Source organism: Pleurodeles waltl, chromosome 3_1 (genome assembly GCF_031143425.1).
Source record: "Pleurodeles waltl isolate 20211129_DDA chromosome 3_1, aPleWal1.hap1.20221129, whole genome shotgun sequence".
Taxonomy (NCBI): domain Eukaryota; kingdom Metazoa; phylum Chordata; class Amphibia; order Caudata; family Salamandridae; genus Pleurodeles; species Pleurodeles waltl.
This window is the reverse complement of record NC_090440.1, coordinates 1,987,359,434-1,987,381,286: the sequence shown is the minus strand read 5'-3', so window position 1 is coordinate 1,987,381,286 and position 21,853 is coordinate 1,987,359,434. Positions and strand designations below refer to the sequence as shown.

Here is a 21,853-nt window from a genome sequence, read left to right as displayed (position 1 = left end):
ACAACGCACATGCAGGGTAAGTCGCATGGGGAATTCAAATGCAATAATGGGGACTGTAAGCAGGGGGGGGGGATACCTACTACACAATGCATGTAAGTCAGCACATATATGAAGTGGCATGGGTAAAGGGGCACGGCAGGGGGGCATGCCCAGCACAGACCGAAGCTGGGGCACGACAAAATACAGCGACAACAACAGTCCCATGGGGACATCCTGTAATGACAACAATAGAGCCAAGGGAAAGCAGCGACAGGTGGGAAGGTCACTACCTCAAATCCACATCCAGGCACTTGTATTGCAAAATCTATCCTACATCAACTAGGTCCCTATCAGTAATGCAGTAGGCAAAACAACAACTGCAATGTAACTGCCACAACAGTTGACAATAACACCTCTCATCTCTGTGCAGCTATAGTACCAAATGGCAGGAACCTCCCCATGGAACATACATACCTAAATTAGGGGGTGAGGATGACATCCGCAACTATTCATAGAAATAAGACAAAGGCACCAGTACACTCAAATGCCGAATGTCCATACCTGACACATACATAAGCCTAAGTAAACAGCAATAGGAGCCACACAGCACTAACGACACACACATGCTGCATACGTCACGGTCCCTCGCGTGCCTGGCTAACAAGGCTACATCACTAATGTCATACTGCTCAGACAACAACATTGAGGAGGGGACACAGGCAACTGGTCACTGAAACACACCTGCAAAGTCTGACAAACAAATAGGACATTCATACGATAAACAGGCCAATCCAGTAAGACACACATGACCCAACATCATCTTCAAACATCAACAATGTTTACATCCATACCACATCCTAACATTGACATGCATAGGTAATGCCACGTAACATGTACAGTTCATGCAATGTGAATAAAAAGTGTATGGGGCAGGGCCTGAGAGGCAAGTGTGCTGGCAGGGCAGTCACAACACCCACAGTCAGTCAAAGTGTATTGTGGCAAGTGTAACGTATACTTTGCGCATTAGCCTCAGGCTGGAGGCCTTTGTGCATCTTACCCTGAATGTACTTATACTCATTTGCTCACATCTAAGAGCCTCAGAGCACTTTGCACTAAATGATTCTCATTGCCCTTCCTATCAGTTAATTTAGCAAATAGCCAGTCCTAAGGTGTTGTCAATTAGTCAAATCACACTGTTTTGCCTACTTCTGCACTGGAGTTTGCCAGAACATATTCACTCTGTGCCCCAGTCAAGGATACAGTCTGGTATGTTGCTGATAGATGTGGTAGGGGTTAAGGTTTGGCATTCCTGCGTAGGGAAACTTTGTCATCACGATGACATATGACTTATAAAATCACTTCCTTGTCCCAAGATATGCAAGAGGGAGTTTCCAAACAGAGAAAAACAACTAGATGCTGCCTGCCTTGCTGCTGATGCACAACCAGATCACAGCCCATTCCTCTGATATGAGGGATGATGTCTCCCCTGTGATTCAGACAGGCAAGCTCCAAACTTAACATGCTGTGCTATACATAGAACAAGCAGAGGGAGAGTAGAAACTGTTAGGCACCATGATAGCTGTGTACTAATGTATTACTCTCCTGCGGACTATTTCAATTCTAACAGTGTGTATTGTTTGGGTTATTGTGGCTCACACCTACATTTCTACAAGTCAGTTGTACAATAAAACCTCATATTAAACAAATACTGTCTTTGTCATTTGTGTTTGGTAACATACCGGAAAAGACATAATAGTGTAGGATCTGAGTGACCACGACTTGCCTGAGAAGTTCCAAAGATGTCATGCGCTCGGATGTCTAAACATTCCTTTGATGTGGGAGACCAGAGGCACTGCTAGTTAGTCTGAGCAAAATGAAATATCAGGGTGACAGAGTTATTTACAAGTGGGTCAGACTTAGTCCCCCACACCATTAGCTATCCTGCTGCCTAGAAAGCCAGTAATCACATGTAAGATAATGAGAGCCCACCCAACAAAATGTCCCTCCATAACAATAGTTAAACACCGAGGGAGGAGTAGGACCAAAAGACGCCTATTCCTAAATAATTACAAAGCAACACCTAGAGGCGATCTGGCAGACATGTCTGATAGCTCCATATCATACATGTGACACACAGGTGGGCCATAGGCCTACAACAATGCCATATGACGGACAGCAGATACCAAGACAAACACAGAGCACAAAGTTAAGGCATACCAAGGCTTGTATCTTAGTGCAAAATTGTCACAACACAGACACACTAATTGTACCCTGTTTCATTGCAGAGGAACACGGATCTCCTGCCGATATGCCTGTCCATGAGCTCCCTGATGACATGGATGACGAGCCCATAAACCTCCCACAAGAGACCATTCAAATGGTCCTTGAAAGCCTCCAACCCCCACCTTCAGTCACAAGGAGGAGCACAGAAGAAGCAGCCACCACAGGAGAACCACCCGCCACCCCAATTGTAAGACCTGCCAACACAGCTGAGGACTCTGACGACACTGGCACCAGCTTTGAAAGAACTGTCGTTGGGGTCCAGCGGGAGCTGGCCAAGGAGGTGCGGGTGGGGATGCAAACTATGGCAGCCAGCCTTGAGGGGGTGCGTTCGTGCATGTTGTCAACTGCTGATCAGGCAGCTGCAATGCAAGCCCGAACATAGCTCTTGGAGGAACTTTTAAAAACACAGAAGGAAATCTGCACAGCTGTCATTCAGTTGACACAACAACTCCAACTGCAAGCCAGTCAACGTGTGCACGAATGCAACATAGAACCCCTCAGGGCCGACCTGGCTGCCTACCATCGTGATGTGGCTGCCATTCTGAAAAACCAGCAGGCCCTCCTTGCTGCAGTACTGCCCTTCATAACTCGACAGGGAGCAGCCCCGGGGATGTCTGCCTCCATGTCTTCTAACACTGAGGTGTGTGTTGCCCCTTCACAACCAACAACAACAAGGACACACCAGGCAACACACACATCAGAAGAAGAAGACATGGAACAGATAACATTCACACGCAAGAGTACCCGGAAGCCCTAGTCCCTGCACCATGGCCTACTCTGACCAAAGTCCTACGTTTTGACAAATGCCAGTCTCACTACAACTACACTCAATGACTGTTTGGCAATCCACTGTATGACTTGTCCCCATTGCCAGTGAATGTCTCTCTCCTACTACAGTATTTGGCAATTCCTGTTCCTCTGCACTGTCTGTGACATCACCCCAGCATGTCAGGAGCATCATCCACACCCCGTCTGTAGGATCACCATGTAAGAATGCACCAGAACGGACTCAGCTAACATTGTGAATGGACATTTTGCACTACAGCACCTATAAATAAATATCACTTGCACACCTATTGTGTCTCTGTGTTATTTTACACTCCAACTGTGCAGTACATAACTCCAAAGTGGCTGTGTGGCAACCATGTCGATTCTCTATACTACTGTCCTGATTTCAAGTATACTGAAACATCTGTGCAGTGGCCAGGAATGCATCATAGCCTTACTATACTGAGGAAAATAACTGATGAAGGGACTAAGCACACACAATCATGCTGTGTTGGACAGAATGATGCACCATCTATAGCTATTCTAGACAACTAATGGTGGCTGAGAAATGTAGGCACCATGCAATACTTAAATAAGAAATAATGCTGTAAAATGTAAGGAATCATTAACAAATTACACTGCATCAATCACCCTTACGGAGTATACTTCCATGAAGGAAAGTCATGCTGAATCAGTACACACATGATGTAGGTCAGCAATGACAGCAACAAGACAAGAGTGTGAACAATTCCTCATCTACAAAGATCTCCCTGAACTTCACACTGCTGTCCGACCTATCTATTTACCTACAATAACAAGTCTGGAAGCACTCTTTGTGAAGTAGGATACATGCCAACCCAAAACCTTGATGATCAATGCACACTACCAATGGAGGGTCTCCCACATGGTGGATACTTACCAAGTTAGCACACGGGTAGCTGGCATGTTAAACCTCAATATCCTGGGGATAGCGAGCATAGGACACAAATGTCATACTAAAACATTCTGCTACACTGATGTCAAGGCCATGATAATGTAGCACCTAATGCATCATGTAAAGGGTTAACTAAATTTTTATTTCAATGAAGTAATAAAAGAGGCAACTAAGGGAAAGGTAAACCTACACTAATCTAACCTGACTACTACTAACCCACAACTGTCCCTAACTAACCTAAGCTAAACTTACTCTACACATGTAACGAAACGATCTAAACATCAACCCCCCACCCACCATTATGAGACAAGACACATGCAGGACAACACTTACTAACCTTCACACATACTATACTATCCTAAACAAACATATATTTTTTTGGTAATATTTTTTTAATACATATTTTTTTTTTTTTTTTTTTTTTTTTTTTAAACAGGAATCCCAACATTGCCCCCCACCCACCCACCCACACAAAAATATAAGATAGAAAGAATAAGGACCCCCCACCCTCTTCCCTAACACTAACTAAGCTAATTACCTATACTTATCCTATAACTAACCCCCAAAACCCAACTAACAGTATAAAATAGGAAAGAGGTGAGAGGGGAGGGGTAATAGTTCAGGAGGGCAAAAGTACTACAGATTTGCCCTCCGTAGTGTGCGCCTGATGGAGTGGACCTTCTTTTTCACATAACTCATGTCCTCCCTCAGGTTGTCCACCTTTTTAACCAACTTGTCCAATTTTCGGGACAATGCCAGGAAGGCAGCTGGGTCGACAGGAGGGTCTGTGCTGGTTTGCGTGCCGGCGGAGGTGGATGTTGTGGCAGGAGTTGTGTGGCCACGGGACAGTCCGGCTACCACCACACGGCTGGGTCCAGGTCTGGAGGAAGATGCTTGGTCCATTGCTGGGTCCACTTGGGCAGACCTGGTGGATGTGGTGTCGGTGGTTGTTGGTGGCACTGTAGGGGGAGCCTGTGGTGTGGCCCACCACGCCCCGGAGGCCCGATCTGAATGGTACTTGCGGGCCATCCTCCGATACCCACACTGCACCTGCAGGATGTGCCTGTATCTCATCGCACGGCGCTCAAAATGGTTGCGATCTGCAGCACTCAGGTTTGCAGCTGTGAAGAGAAAAGGCAAATATTTAGCTTTGGATTTGCATTGGGTGGAATACCACAATGGGTCATTTGTCCATTACTAGAATGGTATTGGTTGCAGCAATTGTCACAACATAGTTCACGGAAAGGCTCAGAGGAAGTACATGTGAAACATGCATACATAAGGGCATATCACACCTAGCATATCCATGTCTCTACATGATGGATGGCATCACCCTAAACTACTCATCCAAATCATACCTAAGGCATTTGACATCATGGCAGCACCTCTTCTGCATACTGACTTCACTACATATGCCATTCTATGTGATAACAATCACACTCCTCACTCAATGGCATTTGGAATTAGTTGTGTTCTAAGATTGAACCCATGGGCCTGAATCAAATGTCAACACTAGGTGCCAGATGTAGGAATTTGGAAAATGCAACTAGCAATTTGCAATGCAGAACGGAGTCTCTGACACCGTCTGCGAGTCGCTATGGGGTCGCTAAGACCCACCTCATGAACATCAATGATGTGGGTTCCAAGTTGCGCCACCTTAGCGACTATGGGCACTCACGGGGATGGAGGCCTGCTGGGAACAGCCGACCTCCATGGACGTGACTGCTTTTAAATAAAGCAGGTTATTTATCCCCAAGTGTAGGCCGTTTACCTGAAAGGAAAATGAGCTGCAATGAGTAAAAAATCACAACAACTTCAATCTTGGAATATTTCACGGTAATTAGTGGTCCCTTAGACCACTGGCTGTTTTGTACAGGATTATTTCGGTCCACTCACAAAGGTGAAGAGTTACAATGGGGACCCCTTCCAGTTAGCAAGTGGGTTACCATCCACTTCAAGTGGATGATAACTGCGACTCACTTTGCAACCACGTACTCGGTTGCAAATGGGATTGCCTACCACTGTGAGTTGCAAGTAGGTCTGGAAAACCCCTTTATATTTTGCATTTTGAAAAGCATTTAGCTAATATGTTCATGACCACCAAATACATTTCGGAATAGGAAACAGACATTTGCAACTCACAAACAGAAATTTATGCCATTTGCAACGTGTACACAGTTTGCTACATCTGGCCCTAGGTACTAACTCAAGTCACAAAAGGTGTCAAGTACGTGTAACATACTGGTTGCTACAGTCCTAGGTACCCTGTTTCACAGTAACATCCCAGTCTTTGTGGGTGGTGTGGGAAGAACAACCAACAATCCCATGTTCAATGCACACCCAGGAGTGTATAGAAAGTTCAACAAGTATGTGCCTTCACACACAACACCTATGAAGGGCTAGCAACACGTTGTAGTCAGCCAAACATTGTCACATCCCAGGTCCACACATGTCAAAATGATATGACTTAGGCCAACATGACATACTATCAGTTAGGCATGTTTTACAACACACACAGAGGAGGTAGAACACCCATTCTCATGATTCGACAGATCACCTAGGCCATTGCACTCAAGTCACACCCACTTCTAGTTCACCTTGTGGAAGTACATGCCCCCGGAAGATCCGACCTACAGTGTACACAGTCCATCCTCAACTAGGAAGAAGCACTTGTCATCAGAGCCATGTGCCTAAGCTATCTGGGAGACTGTCAGTCTGATATGCAGACTCAGTTCATGGCAAGTCCCTGACCAAGTCTAACATTGACCAGTGTATTCCAAATGAGTCATCCCATTCCCCATTGCCGCACAACTGGAATGACCTACAGCCCCTCAATCTGAGAGATGGCTAGGTATTGCTTTACAGAAACATAAGTCCTATTTGATATCACACTAAAACAACAATGCCAATGAACGGCGAGCGCATCAAATCATGAATTCTCTTGAACACACAGTAATCCATCATGCTTCTTTACCAAACAATGAAAATAGCACTCAGGCGACACTCACTGTAGGTATCGGGGTCGTCAAAATGTGCCACCTCTCCCACGGTGTACGGGGCTGGTCCACCTGTAAAGCATGAAAGGAAGAATATACTCAGACTGGGTGAACTGACAAATAATTTCAGTTACAATGACACTGTGTGAATATGACATGGTAATGATAGACTTTCCCACATGCTCATACTGCATGGATGACTTTGTATTCAACATTATCATTGGGTGAGTCTCCTGCTACAGTGACACACCCTACTACACACATGCAGTGGCCAGGACAGTCATGTGTCGTCCAAGTTAACCCTCCATTAGTATGCCCCAACAATAATGTTATCCATACATCTCAGCATGTGCATCCCAGAGAGACATTCCAAAACTGGTTCCATGAGGACTGCATGACCACTCACAATCAAACAGGCTAGGTGGACATGTTCAACACACAGCAACCACACACACATGTGACATATGTGTGGACAACATAACTAACTTCATGTGACGTGAAGGCAACACACATGTATAGCATCATCATGTGTTTCTAATTTTCTGTCTAGCTATGGCGTCTACATATGTAGGTATGTTGTTTCTACATGACTTACTCACTGGCCATTATGACCACTAGAGTACAAATAGAGCCGTTCACGTGTTGCTTGTCTGATACAAATGCAACACTACATTACATACAGCTATAGCCATCTGGTATGTGTTGCAAAAATGAGCCATTGGACTGGTAGCATTGGTCTTCCTACACATTCTGCAACAAATACACATTAGGGCACATATAGATACCTTTGTAGCGCATCATTTGCATCATTTTGTGACGCAGAGAGGGGGCTAATTAGCAAAATACAGATAGATGTTGCAATTTGCTGCTGTTATTGCGTGAAAATGTGTTGCAAAAATGGGGATATATGTGTATAAACATGGGCCTAGGTTTCCCTAGCATTACACACAGTCAGCTACTTATTTAGCAGATTGGCTAACAATCATCACATGTTCCCACACAGATTTCTATTATTCCCATGTAATTGATTTGTACTCACCAACATGGCCACCAATCCTGAGTCCCAGGTGGTCCAGCAGGTCCTGTTCCCTGGTGATCAGATCTGCCCAGCGGTGCTTCAATTGATGGACATTTCGCATGCTCTCGTAGACCCGGACCAGGTGATGGCGCACCTTCTCCCACCGGATTTTCCTAGCCTCCGTGTGATACCCCTGTATCACACGGCCCCCAGCCTCCAGCATCAGTGGGAGGAAATGGCTAACTAGCCATATGAACCCCCCCAATTCATCTTCACCCATCCTGGACAGGCGAGGCCTACCTGACATATTGACAGCTAGAAAAATGGACAAATGAAATAAGAAAGTAAAAGTGGGAAATGGGGAAAGGTAGAGGTGTGAAAGAAAATGAAAAAGGAGAAAAATAGCCCAACTAACCCCCCAAACTATGCTACCCACAACAGACTCCCACAGACAATACAAACAATCACAGGAATAGACAAAACAAGACTAAACAGACTGAGACAATGTTATACAACAAGAATAGATTGACAAAAAGACAAAATACAAGGGACACAGGACACTAAAGCAGTAAAACACAGGACAACACCTTTCACACAACCACACAGTCTAGATAAATCTGAGACTGCAAAGTGAAAGTGGAAGTTAACTCCCAGTACAGATTTTGTAAACAGGATATCCTATTACATCACTTCCTGCATAAAATGGCCGCCGTTTTTATTTTCCCGTTATGCGTCATATTTTCAGGCATACACAATTGTGCGTCATTTTTTTTTGACGCATTACATTGCACATGATGCCGAGTCAAAAAATATGATATGAATATTAATAATTTTTAATGTACATGAGATGACCAACATATTGTCCATGTTGCGTCAAGTTTACCACGCATACATCATGGGCGTCATTTTTTTCCACGTACAGTAGTGCACATGATGCTGATTCAAAAAATATGATATGAATATTAATAAATTTTAATGTACATGAGATGACCAACATATTGTCCATGTAGCGTCAATTTTACCACGCATACATCATGGGCGTCATTTTTTTCCACGTACAGTAGTGCACATGATGCTGAGTCAAAAAAAATGATGATGTAAATTATACTTTGATGGCTAAATATGTGACACTTTTGGATACATTTCTATTTGACTCTGCATTCTGTGCACTCATGTACGTGAACAAATTATGACGCCCATGCTGTATGCGTAGAATTTGGAGCAAATTTATCCTTATGTCTTCATGTTTTTAACTTTGGAAAGGTGATTTGTCATGGTCAAACGGTGCTATGTGATACACATTTGTGTTTGGATATGACACATGTCCGTTGTTGTATGTATAGAAGGCATTCACACTGTCATGTTTTGGATACGTTAACTAATGTATTGACCATATTTGTCAACATATTTGGGGTAATTGCTGATGGCAATTTTGAAATGATGGATGGGATACCATGATGTATTCCTTCTCCAAAATGTGTCCACAATTATGATGGTGATGCTTTTATCTGTAGTCCTAACAGGGAGTGCAATAGTCACTTACAGTTTTTATGGGGCTAACCATGTCCCATTATGATTTTGTGTTTCAGATTTGTGTTGGACTTTTGACATGTAGCCCACACATGTGCCTTATGCATGTGTTTAGTTCACAAGTACAAGATTCTTGTATGTTTTGGGGGCGGTAGAGGTGGACTTACGCCCCCAGCACCCTAGGATTTGACCATCCAGAATAGCTACTGTATCCATGGAGTATATTTATTATATCATGGCAAACCTGCAGCAGCAGGCTAATGTAAGGCCATATGGTATGAATGACTGTTGACCATTCATTCATCTCATTAGCCCATTTGACGTTTGCTGTAATGATGAATTGGAGCAAACTTGCATACCATTTTCCAATGACTATGTTTGCAAGACTCTCAGCGTTCCCAATGTGATAATGAGAATAATTTTGTTGTTGTCTGTGTCCCTTTCTGCATAAACTGGTTTAGTGGCATGTTACATTCTTCCTGCTAGGTTCAAACTGGGACACAACTGTGATGGTCTACTTTCAAATATTAGGTTGATTGTATGACATATGTGTACATGTGTGTTGGAATGTGGATCCACTATCACCTGTCTGGGTGTATGTTGTCACTGTGACTTCAAGGTCTTCTCCTGAGTTAGTGGCAGCTGATGTTGTTCCAATTGTGTATTGCTCATATCACACACTTGAGAGAAGCCATTGATGACATGGTCACGTACACATGGATGGTCCCACCCTGTCTCTGAACACGTGTGATGTGACTTTCAAATGATCTCAAATTTTGGGCTGGATGAGAGACTGTTTCAGGTGTTTGGATCCGGCATGTGTAATTGCCCCATTTGTACTCCTGTTGGGCTCTGTGTATGGTAATGTATCATGTCACATCCTACCCTCTGTGCATACATTTGTGATGTTAATTTTTGGTGTGATGACTGTTATAGCATTCTTGCTCAATGAGACGACATTCTTCTTCAGCAATTTCAAACTAAAGGTGGTCAGAAATGCATAGGCCAAAGCATGATGTGGTGTTGGTTATCTGTGTTTATTTACAAGTGTGTAATACAAGTTATTATATTAAATTAAGAAAAAAAATTATTGACAAGCTGTTGGCGCCTACGCACTCCTGCTGCCGTGTTAGGTTGTTCCCCCTCCTGTTGCAGGCCAGCATCCTCCTCTTCGTCATCCTCAGGCATGTCTGGGTCCAGGTCAAGAAGGGGAATATTCCTTTTAACACAAATATTGTGTAATATGGCACAAGTGAGTATGATCTTACAGACCATCTCTGGGGAATAGAGTAGGCTACCGCCAGTTATGTCAAGGCAGCGGAACCTTGACTTTAGGATCCCAAAGGTCCGCTCCACAATGCTGCGTGTCCTCTTGTGGGCGTCATTGTATGCCCGCTCAGCAGCAGTATTTGGGTTCCCATATGGTGTCATTATCCAAGGCTGGATGCCATACCCCTGATCAGCTGAAAGAGAAACACAGAATGGTATCAATTAGATGTAGGAGGCACTGTTGTACGTATCTTTGATGGCAGTAGTTGTGTTGTGTTGTCTGTGCCTATTTTGTATACTAATGTGACAACCTATGGTTGTTGGTGAAAACGTTTACATTGATTTTTTTTCCTTGGCTGAGCAAGTGTTTGTTGGCTAACTGTTTGTCAGCAGGATGTATTGGTTTCTCCAGTACAGTGTGCCCTCCCTTGCATTGTGACTTGTGATACAGGTGTCCGTGTGTCCTCACTGGGGGTGTAATGATAGTTCCATGTAGAGTTGAAACATGAAAGTGTATTAGAAATGTTCATATGAACATACCCAGGCCATCCCATACCTTTAAACTTATGCATTGTATTAGTGTACAGGTTATTGTGAGACTTCCAATTTGCAAGGTGACATTTAGGCAACCACAGTCATTAATGTCTTCACACTAAGCTGTAGAGTAAATTCCAATGTGTGAGAGGTTCAATGGTGACTTGTGAAACAGGGCTAGTGATGTGAGTACCTCAGTGTGTTCCTGGCTAGGTGTTGCTATTGTGGTGTATGTGTTGTTTATCCTAGAGGGTTTCTGAGCAGTGTGTATATGACTTTGTTTTTTGTCCTTACCAACAAGTAGTCCATTGCCATACCGTCCATCCTGGAAGTGTTGGTTGATGGTGCAGTGACGGAAGATGAATGCGTCATGTACACTCCCAGGATATTTAGCCACAATGTTGCTGATCAGTCCTTGGTGATCGACTATGACCTGCACGTTGATTGAATGTGTGTGCTTCCTGTTGCGGTAGAGGTGTTCACTCGCAGCAGGTGGCACAAGGCGTACGTGTGTGCAGTCAATTGCACCAAGGACGTGCGGGAAGCCACTGATGGCGTAGAACCCATGTTTAGTTTCCTGCTGCATCTGCAGTGTGTTAGGGAAGCAGATGTGGCGGGGTGTCAGGCGAATGATGGCATCCAGTACTTTAGGCAGGAATGCGGAGAAAGATGGTTGTGATATTCCACCAACCAGGGCACCAGTTGTCTGAAACGAGCCACTTGCCAGCAGGTGAAGTACGGCAAGCAGCTTTGTTTCTGTTGGGATAGTGCGGGGAGTCACTAAAGTGGGGGCCAACTGCTGTTCAATATTTGTCAGCAGCTGCTGAATGGCCTGCCAGTTCAACCGGTACCTCTGGATGATGTCTCGTTCCCTGAGGCCATGCAGGGTTGTTCTTGGGCGGAATATCCTCTCCTGCCTTCTGCGCTGTCTTTGGGGTCCCTGCTGTTGTTGTTGTAGCTGCTGTTGTTGCTGCAGGGCTCTGCGTCTACGTGCACGCTGAAGAAAAAGCACCTCCATGTCTCCCTGTTGCTGCTCTGCTGCTCTGTTGTTTGTTCTGTGTGTTCTGATTACGTACAGGTGTGTTTGCCCCATTTTAACGCCTGCCCTGACCCAGGTGTTAAAATTTCACGATATTCGTGCTTTGCGTCATTTTTTTGCGCCGCCTGCCACGCGGGAGTCATTTTTGCACGGAAGCATAAATACAACGCACCGCTGTGTGGGTCGGTTTTTGGACGGGAACGCCTACCCTGCATGTCATTAACGCAGGGTGGGGTGCCGCTTCCAGAAACTGACGCACATAGCACCATTTTCCTTGTGCGCCGGCTCGGGCGTCAGGGTTTAAATATGGGGCAACGTTTGCGCTGAATGTGCGTCAACATTTTTGACGCACATTCGGCGCAAACGGAGTATAAATATGCCCCCCAGTACCAGCAACACAGGGCAGGTCAGGTGCAGAGGTCAAAGTAGGGCCCAAACAATATAAGCTCCTATGGAGACAGGGGTTGCTCCGGTCCTGGTCTGCTGGAAGGTAAGTACCCGCATCCTCAGGGAGCAGACAGTGGGGTTTAGTAGAGCAGTAGCGGGGTCCCAAACAGACACACACAGAACACCCTCAGCGGTGCAGGGGTGGCCGGGTGCAGTGCGTGATGTAGGCGTTAGGTTTCGTATAGGAATCAATGGAGGGACTCAGGGTCACTCTGGCAATGCAGGCAGGCACAGGGGGAGCTCCTCGGGCAAGCCACCGACTGGCCACGAGAGAGGGTCGCCTGCTGATCACTCCAGCACCGGTAGTTGGTTCCTCTCAGGCTTAGGAGCTGCGGGTGCAGTGTTTCTTCCAGGCTTCGGGCTCTTTGTTACGGGGAGTCACGGTCAGGGGAATCCTCTAGATTCTCTCTGCAGGCGTTGGTGTGGGGGTGAGGGAGGTCGGGTCAGGGTGTCCACGTCGTGGGAGTTTCCTGGGGGTCCTGAATGCGGTGTTGGTTCCTCTGGACACTGGGAGGGGCCTCGGGTGCAGAGCGTTGGGGACTCACACTTCAGGAGTGAGGCTGGTGTCCCTTTAAAGATGGTTTATTGGTTGTAGTTGTGGACAGAGCCGCTGTCCACGGGAGTTTCTTGGTTCTTTGGTTGCAGGTCAGTCCTCTGAGTCCTCAGAGGTCGCTGGTCCCGCTGGATGTGTCGCTGTGCAGAGTCTGGAGACAAGCCAGTAGGGCTGGGGCCAAGTCAGTTGTTGTCTCCATCGTCTCTGCGGGGCTTTCAGGTCAGCAGTCCTTCTTCTTGTTTCAGGTTGCAGGAATCTGTTTTCCTGGGTTGAGGGTCGCTCCTAAATACTAGATTTAGGGGTGGCATTAGGGCAGGAGGTCATTAGCCAATGGCTACTGTCCCTGAGGCTAACCACACCCTCCTTGTGCCTCCTCCCTTTGGGGAGGGGGGACATCCTGATCCTATTGGGGAAAATCCTCCAAAGCAAGATGGAGAATTTCCTAAGGCAGGGGTCACCTCAGCTCAGGACATCTTAGGGGCTGTCCTGACTGGAGGGTGACTCCTCATTGTTTTTCTCATTATCTCCCCCGGACTTGCCGCCAAAAGTGGGGGATGTGTCCGGGGGACAGGCATCTGCACTAGCTGGAGTGACCTAGGGCATTGTAAGACGAAGCCTGAGCTTTTGAGGCTCACTGCTAGGTGTTACAGTTCCTGGAGGAGGGAGGTGTGAAGCAGGCTTTGTTTCTAGCCTCAGAGAGCACAAAGGCTCTCACCCCATGGGATCAGAAACTCGTCTCAGTGGCAGGCTGGCATAGACCAGTCAGTCCTGCACTGAAGGATTGGTTAAAATGCAGGGAGCATCATTAAGATGCCCTCTGTGTGCATTTTTTAATAAATCCAAAGCTGGCATCAGTGTGGGTTTATTATTCTGAGAAGTTTGATATCAAACTTCCCAGAATTCATTGTAGCCATTACGAACTGTGGAGTTCGTTTTTGACAAACTCCCAGACCATTTACTTAATATGGCCACACTGCACTTTCAATGTCTACGAATGGACTTAGACACTGTAGGGGCATATTGCTCATGCAGCTATGCCCTCACCTTTTGTATAGTGCACCCTGCCTTAGGGCTTTAAGGCCTGCTAGAGGGGTCACTTACTTATGCCACTTACCTCTGCCACTTACCTATGCCACAGGCATTCTGCATTCTGTGTGAATGGCATCCTGAGGGGTATGCCATGTCGACTTTTCCTTTTTCTCCCCACCAACACACACAATCTGCAATGGCAGTGTGCATGTGTTAGGTGAGGGGTCCCTTAGGGTGGCACAACACATGCTGCAGCCGTTAGGGACCTTCCCTTGGTTCCACTGGTACCTTTAAAAGGGACTTATCTGTGTGCCAGGGGTGTGCCATTTGTGGAGATAATGGTACATTTTTAGTGAAAGAACCCTGGGTCTGGGGCCTGGTTAGCAGGATCCAGGCACACTCTCAAGTCAAGTCAGCATCAATATCAGGCGGAGGGGGTGGGGGTTTGCTGCAACAAAGAGCCATTTTCCTACAAGTATCTTATACAACATGTCTCTGGCTGGGTCTCAAGGAGGAGCTGGAGAGTTTGACCTAGCCAAGATGGAGGCATACACTGTCATCCTATAAATTAGAGTACACTGTTCCAAACTACTCTGGCGTCCTAAGGGAACCAGGGGCCTCAGGAGCAAGGACCCTCAAGCATCACAATGGATGACTGGCATCATCATCAGGAAATGCTCCTCGCCAGGCCGGCACTGCAACGCCTGACGGGCTCCCCGAAGGGGGCTCTTACGCCCTACTGTTCCAGTAGTAAAACTAAAAAGTTATACTAACAAATGTGAAAGCCTGCAGCAAAAGTATGCTAGGGTTGGAGAGAACAGAAACAAAAAAGATGTTTAAAATTGGTTATTCATCACGCCAAAACATCATATCTTTAATCAGTATATGGTGGGTGAAGATCAAGATAAAAAAAATGGGTGAACGTCACACTAGAGTACAATGCTCAAATGACTCTCAGAAACAACAAACCTAGGGGACTATTAGTGATATAGGGGGTTATTCTAACTTTGGAGGAGGTGTTAATACGTCCCAAAAGTGACGGAAAAGTGACGGATTTACCACCAGCCGTATTACGAGTCCATTATATCCTATGGAACTCGTAATACGGCTGGTGGTATATCCGTCACTTTACCGTCACTTTTGGGACGGATTAACACTCCTCCAAAGTTAGAATAACCCCCATAGTACCTCTACACCAAGGTCAATACACTGTCAGCCAGCTGAAAGGGTTTTGCAAGGGGATGGGAGTACTTACCCGGGGAGCGTCCAAGAAGGAGGAGCACCACAATTCACTGATGGCCTGGGCAGAAGCCCATTGACAAGAGCATGTTGAGCTGGGAGAGCAAGAGGATTGCTCTCCTGAGGATTTGCCAACAGTAGTGGTGGGCTAAACCCCTGAATTTGTGCCCCCCTGCTAAACCAGGTAGCAATGTCTCAAGTCACAGCCTGACCATAGAGGACAGGAGAGAGAATTCAGGCTGCAGTTGGCAAGATTCAAAATGGAAGCAGAGGATAGGAAGGCTGAGAGAGAGGCTGAAAGAGAAGCCCAGCGGGCTAAAAGAGAAGCCATACAAGCTGAGGCTCAAAGGGCCTTGGCTGAAAAGAAACTCATCTTGGCTCATGAACTGAATCTGAAAGAGCTGAAATCTAGGCAGTCTGAGTCCAGCAGTGATGGTGACAGCACACATACAGGACCTGCTGGAGACAAAAAGGTTTGTATACCCAAGGATGTGGTGCCACGTTATGTGGTGGGAGAGGACATTGATAAGTGGTTTTCTGCATATGAAGTTGCACTAAGGGCTCATGGGGTTCCTGAAGAGCAATGGGGGGCGGGCTTGTGGAAACATGTGCCAATACTTTGGAGGGACACACTTCTGACATTAGAGATTGGGGACCGGAACACTTACACGCTCATGAAAGCCATTTTGATTGCAAAATTTAGACTGACCCCTGAAAAGTATTGCCAAAGATTCATGCACAGTAGCAAACTCTCCAACCAAACCTGGGTAGAATTGTTTGACTTTTCGAGAACGGCGCTGGGTGCGGAGCAGTAAAGTCAATGATTACATGAGTTTGTTTTACAAAGTTGCGCCAGCACCTAGTTAACAGTAAGCTGACTGATCCCAGGAAGCTTGCTGAGGAGGCTGACCTCTGGGCTAGCACCAGCGTGTCCAAGAAGGTGTCGGGGGGGGGTGGACACCCACAAAGGTGGTCAGGGTTCCCAACAGAAGAAAGAGGGAGGAAACAATTAAAAATAAGGAGTACTTTAAAGGCCTCCAAAATAATTCCCAAGGTAATAGTGGTGACCAGTCCCAGTCTGATTCTATAAAGAAAGGGTTTATTGACCATACGTCAGGGAGGTTTTTACTCTAATGCATAGTGTGCTCTAAGTATGGTCACTCTAAGGGTGACTCCAGATGTCCCAAGAGGGCACAGCCCCCACTGGAGGGCAGACACCTAGGTTGGATAGTGTAGTGCTCAGGGAGGAGGAAGTCCCAGTTAGTTTTGGGGAACAGATAGAGGTAACCCTAGTGTGCTTGGGAGATACAGAAATGGTGCCAAAAACCTGCATGCCTGCCAATACTTCAAAGTATAGACAGTGGGTCATAATTAATGGGCAACTGGTGGAAGCTCTGCATAATACAGGAGCCAGTATGACTGCTGTCAGGGGTCAGCTGGGGTCAGCAGAGCAGGTCCTACCGAACACATTCCACCAAGTTATAGTCGCCGACAATCGTGACTGTTCTTCTTTACCAGTGGTTCTTCTTTTGCTCCTTCATCCAAGTTAGCAGGATCTCCTGTTCTCCCTGGACCCTTCAGTGTTTCTTGGACTTTGTCCCCCTCTTCCACAGGTCTTCAGGTCCAGGAATCCATTGTTGGTGTCTTGCAGTCTCTTCTGGTTCTTGTAATATCTTCTTTCTCATGTTCTTGTGTGTTCTAGGAAAATTACTGTGATTTACTCCTGCTTTCCTGGGCCTTGGGGTGGGTTCTATGACTTACCTTTAGTGTTTTCTAATACTCCCAGCGCCCCTCTACACACTACACTTGCCTAGGTGGGAAACCGACTTTCGCATTCCACTATTCTAGGATATGGTTTGTGTTCCCCCTAGGCCCATTTCTAACTATTGTGATTGTCACTATTTGCACTGTTTTCTAAACTGTTTTACAGTTATTTCTGCAACCTAGTGTATATACTGTGCATATTACTCACCTCCTAAGGGAGTATAGTCTCTAAGGTATCTTTGGCATTTGTGCCACCAAAATGAAGTACCTTTATTTTTGTAACACTGAGTACTGTGTGACTACAGTTGTATTGCATGAGCTTTCCATGTCTCCTAGTTAGGCCTTGGCTGCTCATCCACACTACCCCTAAAGAGCCTGGCTTCTAGACACTGTCTACATTTCACTAATAAGGGATAACTGGACCTGGTATAATGTGTAAATACCTTTGGTACCCACTATAAACCAGGCTAGCCTCCTACAATTGTGCCACTCTGTAACCCTTTGCTCTAAATCATCCCTGCGCCAGGCATAATGTATGTAAAGGGGGCGTTCCCACTTTAGGGGAGTATTAAAAATGGCGTAAGGGAATCTATGAGATTTCCTTGCGCCGTTTTTTACGGACATTTTAACGCCTGTTCCAGAGCAGGCATTAAAAGGGGGTTTCCAGTCTTTAGAATGGGGCCCTATGTACTCTTCAGGAGTAGCAGCAATATTTTGGCGCTACTTCTGCAGAGTTTATCAGTAGCGTCATGAGAAATTATGCTATAGCCCCCTACCCTGCTCCAAGGTGTGCAGGCCCGTATTTATACTTTTTGACGCTAAACTGCGCTAACGCAGTTTAGCGTCAAAAATTTTTGCGCCGGCTAACGCCATTCTGAAGCACCATGCGGGCGCCGTATTTATTGAATGGCGTTAGCCGGCGCAAGCAGACCGGCGCTGCCTGGTGTGCGTGGAAAAAAAACACGTACACAAGGCAGCGCCGGCGTAGGGAAAAATGGCGTTAGGGCGTCTTAAAAATGGTGCAAGTCAGGTTGACGCAAAAAAATCGCCTCCACCCGATTTGCGCCATTTTTAACGACGCCATTTACATGACTCCTGTCTTAGTAAAGACAGGAGTCATGCCCCCTTGCCCAATGGCCATGCCCAGGGGACTTATGTCCCCTGGGCATGGTCATTGGGCATTGAGGCATGTAGGGGGGCACAAATCAGGCCCCCCTATGCCAAAAAAAAAATATATATATTTTTTTTTATACTTACCTGAACTTACCTGAATGTCCCTGGGGTGGGTCCCTCCATCCTTGGGTGTCCTCCTGGGGTGGGCAAGGGTGGCAGGGGGGTTCCTGGGGGCATGGGAGGGCAGCTGTGGGCTCATTTTGAGCCCACAGGTCCCTTAACGCCTGCCCTGACCCAGGCGTTAAAAAGAGGCGCAAATGCAGGGTTTTTTGGCCCGCCCACTCCCGGGCGTGATTTTTGCCCGGGAGTATGAATACGACGCATTTGCGTCGCAGTCATTTTTTTGGAGGGGAACGCCTACCTTGCATCTCATTAACGCAAGGAAGGCGTTCACGGAAAAAAGTGACGCTCTTTACTCATACTTTGGCGCTAGACGCGTCTAACGCCAAAGTATAAATATGGCGTTAGTTTTGCGCCGAATTTGCGTCGAAAAAAAACGACGCTAATTTGGCGCAAACGGAGTATAAATATGCCCCGCAGTATTTTAAATACGGCTCACACATGGTGGCGGTAGGGCGGTGCTAAGGGGCCCAGGGAAAGTGGCGCTGCACTCGGTGCAGCGCCACTTTCCATAAATCTGTCCCTCATTCTTTTGAAAATTCATAACTTGACTTGTGTATGTTGGATTTTTTTCGTTTTGGTCTTATTTTGTTTAGATAAATATTACCTATTTTTCTAAACCAGTGTTGTGTCATTTTGTAGTGGTTCACTGTATTGTAGTGTTTTGGTACAAATACTTTACACATTGCTTATGAAGTTAAGCCTGCCTGCTCATGCAAAGCTACCAAGGGGGTGAGTGGGGGTTAACTGCGTGTGATTCTCCTTTGCCCTGACTAGAGTGAGGGTCCTTGCTTGGACAGGGGGTAACCTGACAGCCAACCAAAGACCGCATTTCTAACATTGGTCATCAGCAGTGAGGATTGGAGTTGTATTTGTACTTGACATACAGTGATTAAGTGTACACTACTGTTTCCAGTACAGACCATTATGGGACTACATACAGCTTGTTTTTGCTTTTTCTCTTTTTGGATTTTGTCCTACTTCCATATTTTTGATGATCCTTTATTGACTTTTTGAACTTCATTGAGAACTCTTTTTCGGCCTTGGAACTTTACAATTTTGTTGATTCTTCATCATGTCTCAATCTGGAGATGCATCAGCTGGAGCTGCTTTTGACGTAGGGAAACTGGAGAGCTATACAGTCGCTTAGTTGAGGCAGTTCTGCAAATATCATGCCTGTCCCATTAAGGGCTCCACCAGGAAGGAGGAACTGCAGAATGCACTGAAGGCCTGGGTGGCAGCCAAGGAAGCTGATGGACACACAGAGGAGGAGGAGGATGAGTGTGAGGGGATGCAATTCATACACAATGGTATAGTGGGTGGGCTTGTAATGTCCAGGGAGAGTCTCTGCTGGGCAGGTAGCAGTGTGTCATCCAAGGGTCTTACTCCTGAAGAGTTACAGGACAGACAGGCAGAGAGGGCTCACCAGTTGGATTTGGAGAAGTTTAGGATGCAAAGGGAGATGGAAGAAAGGAGGATGGCCATAGAGGAAAAGAAGATACCGCTGGCTCATGAACTCAGCTTGAAGGATCTGGATCAGAGAAGCCAGTCCAGTAGGGATGGTGGCAGCAATATCACAGTACAGCCTAGGAGGAGGATGCATATTCCTAAGGACCTTGAGAAGGATTTCAAAAGGGAGGATGACATATTATTGTGGTTCAAGGGGTATGAGTCTGCTTTCCATATGAATCTGGTCCCTGAAGCTCATTGGGGGACGGGTCTGTGTAAGCACTTTGAGGTAGAGGGGAGGGATACTTTGACATCCTTAGGGGATCCTCTGGGGCTCATTTACTCTATCATGAAGGACGCCCTACACACAAGGTATGGTCTCACCCCTGAGCAGTACAAGGGCAAGTTTAGGTCCTATAAGAAGAAGGAATCCCAAACATGGTTGGAATGTGTGAATTCTTTTTGCAGGTCACTGGATGGTTGGGTGAAGGGCAGTAAGGTACCAACTTATGAGGGGCTTTACATTTTAATTGCTTGGGAACACTTATACAGTATGGGGGTGATTCTAAGCTTGGCGGGCGGCGGGAGCCGCCCGCCAAGCGGGAACCGCCAGAAGACCGTACCGCGGTCAAAAGACCGCGGCGGTCATTCTGGGTTTCCCACTGGGCTGGCGGGCGACCGCCAAAATGCCGCCCGCCAGCCCAGCGGGAAACACCCTTCCACGAGGAAGCCGGCTCTGAATGGAGCCGGCGGAGTGGAAGGGGTGCGACGGGTGCAGTAGCACCCGTCGCGAATTTCAGTGTCTGCTAAGCAGACACTGAAATTCTAAGTGGGGCCCTGTTAGGGGGCCCCTGCAGTGCCCATGCCATTGGCATGGGCACTGCAGGGGCCCCCAGGGGCCCCACGACACCCGTTCCCGCCAGCCTGGTTCTGGCGGTCAAAACCGCCAGAACCAGGCTGGCGGGAAGGGGGTCAGAATCCCCATGGCGGCGCTGCCTGCAGCGCCGCCATGGAGGATTCTGCAGACCAGGGGAAAACCGGCTGGAAACCGCCGGTTTCCCTTTTCTGACCGCGGCATTACCGCCGCGGTCAGAATGGGCCTGGATGCACCGCCAGCCTGTTGGCGGTGCATCCGCGGTCCCCTACCCTGGCGGTCTCGGACCGCCAGGGTAGGAATGACCCCCTATATGTTTTCCAGAGCTGCGCCAGCACCTGATTGACAGCCAGCAGACTAACCCCAGGAAGCTTGCGCAGGAAACGGACCTCTGGGAGATCACCAGGTTCCAAAAGAGGTATAGGGGAGACCACACCAAAGGTGGGCAGGGTTCCTCTCAGAAAGAAGGGGGGGGTAAGGGTAAACAAGGGGAGTTCTCTAAAGCTCCCCAACCTGGTTCCCAGTGTAAGGATTCCCAGCCCCCCAGAGAAAAGAAACCATGGTTCTCCAAAGGGAAAGCTGTGGAGGGGGGGGGGGGTCCCCTTCGTAAGTGTAATGCATGTGACAAGTTGGGGGGCATGTGAGGGGGGACCCCAAATGCCCTAAGAGTACACCAGCACCCACTGGTGCTCAGTCAGGGTTTGGCTAATGTAGTACTTGGGGAGAAGTTGGTTCCAGGTGGGTGGGAGCTTGCTGAGGTGACCCTTGTCTCACTAGGAGACAGTAAGATGGTCCAGAGAACCCTAGTGCCTAAGAACACTAAAAAGTGCAGGCAGTGGTTGACCATTAATGGGC

The 21,853-nt window shown here is 47.0% G+C and overlaps 1 protein-coding gene across 1 annotated transcript in view; it reads left to right on the top strand.

The window, feature by feature from the left end:
- Positions 1-21,853, top strand: part of TEX14 (testis expressed 14, intercellular bridge forming factor) — a 1,009,455-nt gene that overhangs the window by 315,881 nt on the left and 671,721 nt on the right. Inside the window, exon 6 of the mRNA XM_069221587.1 lies at positions 15,607-15,641. Coding sequence (XP_069077688.1) covers positions 15,607-15,641 — 35 coding nt within the window. The remainder of the gene's footprint in view (positions 1-15,606; positions 15,642-21,853) is intronic.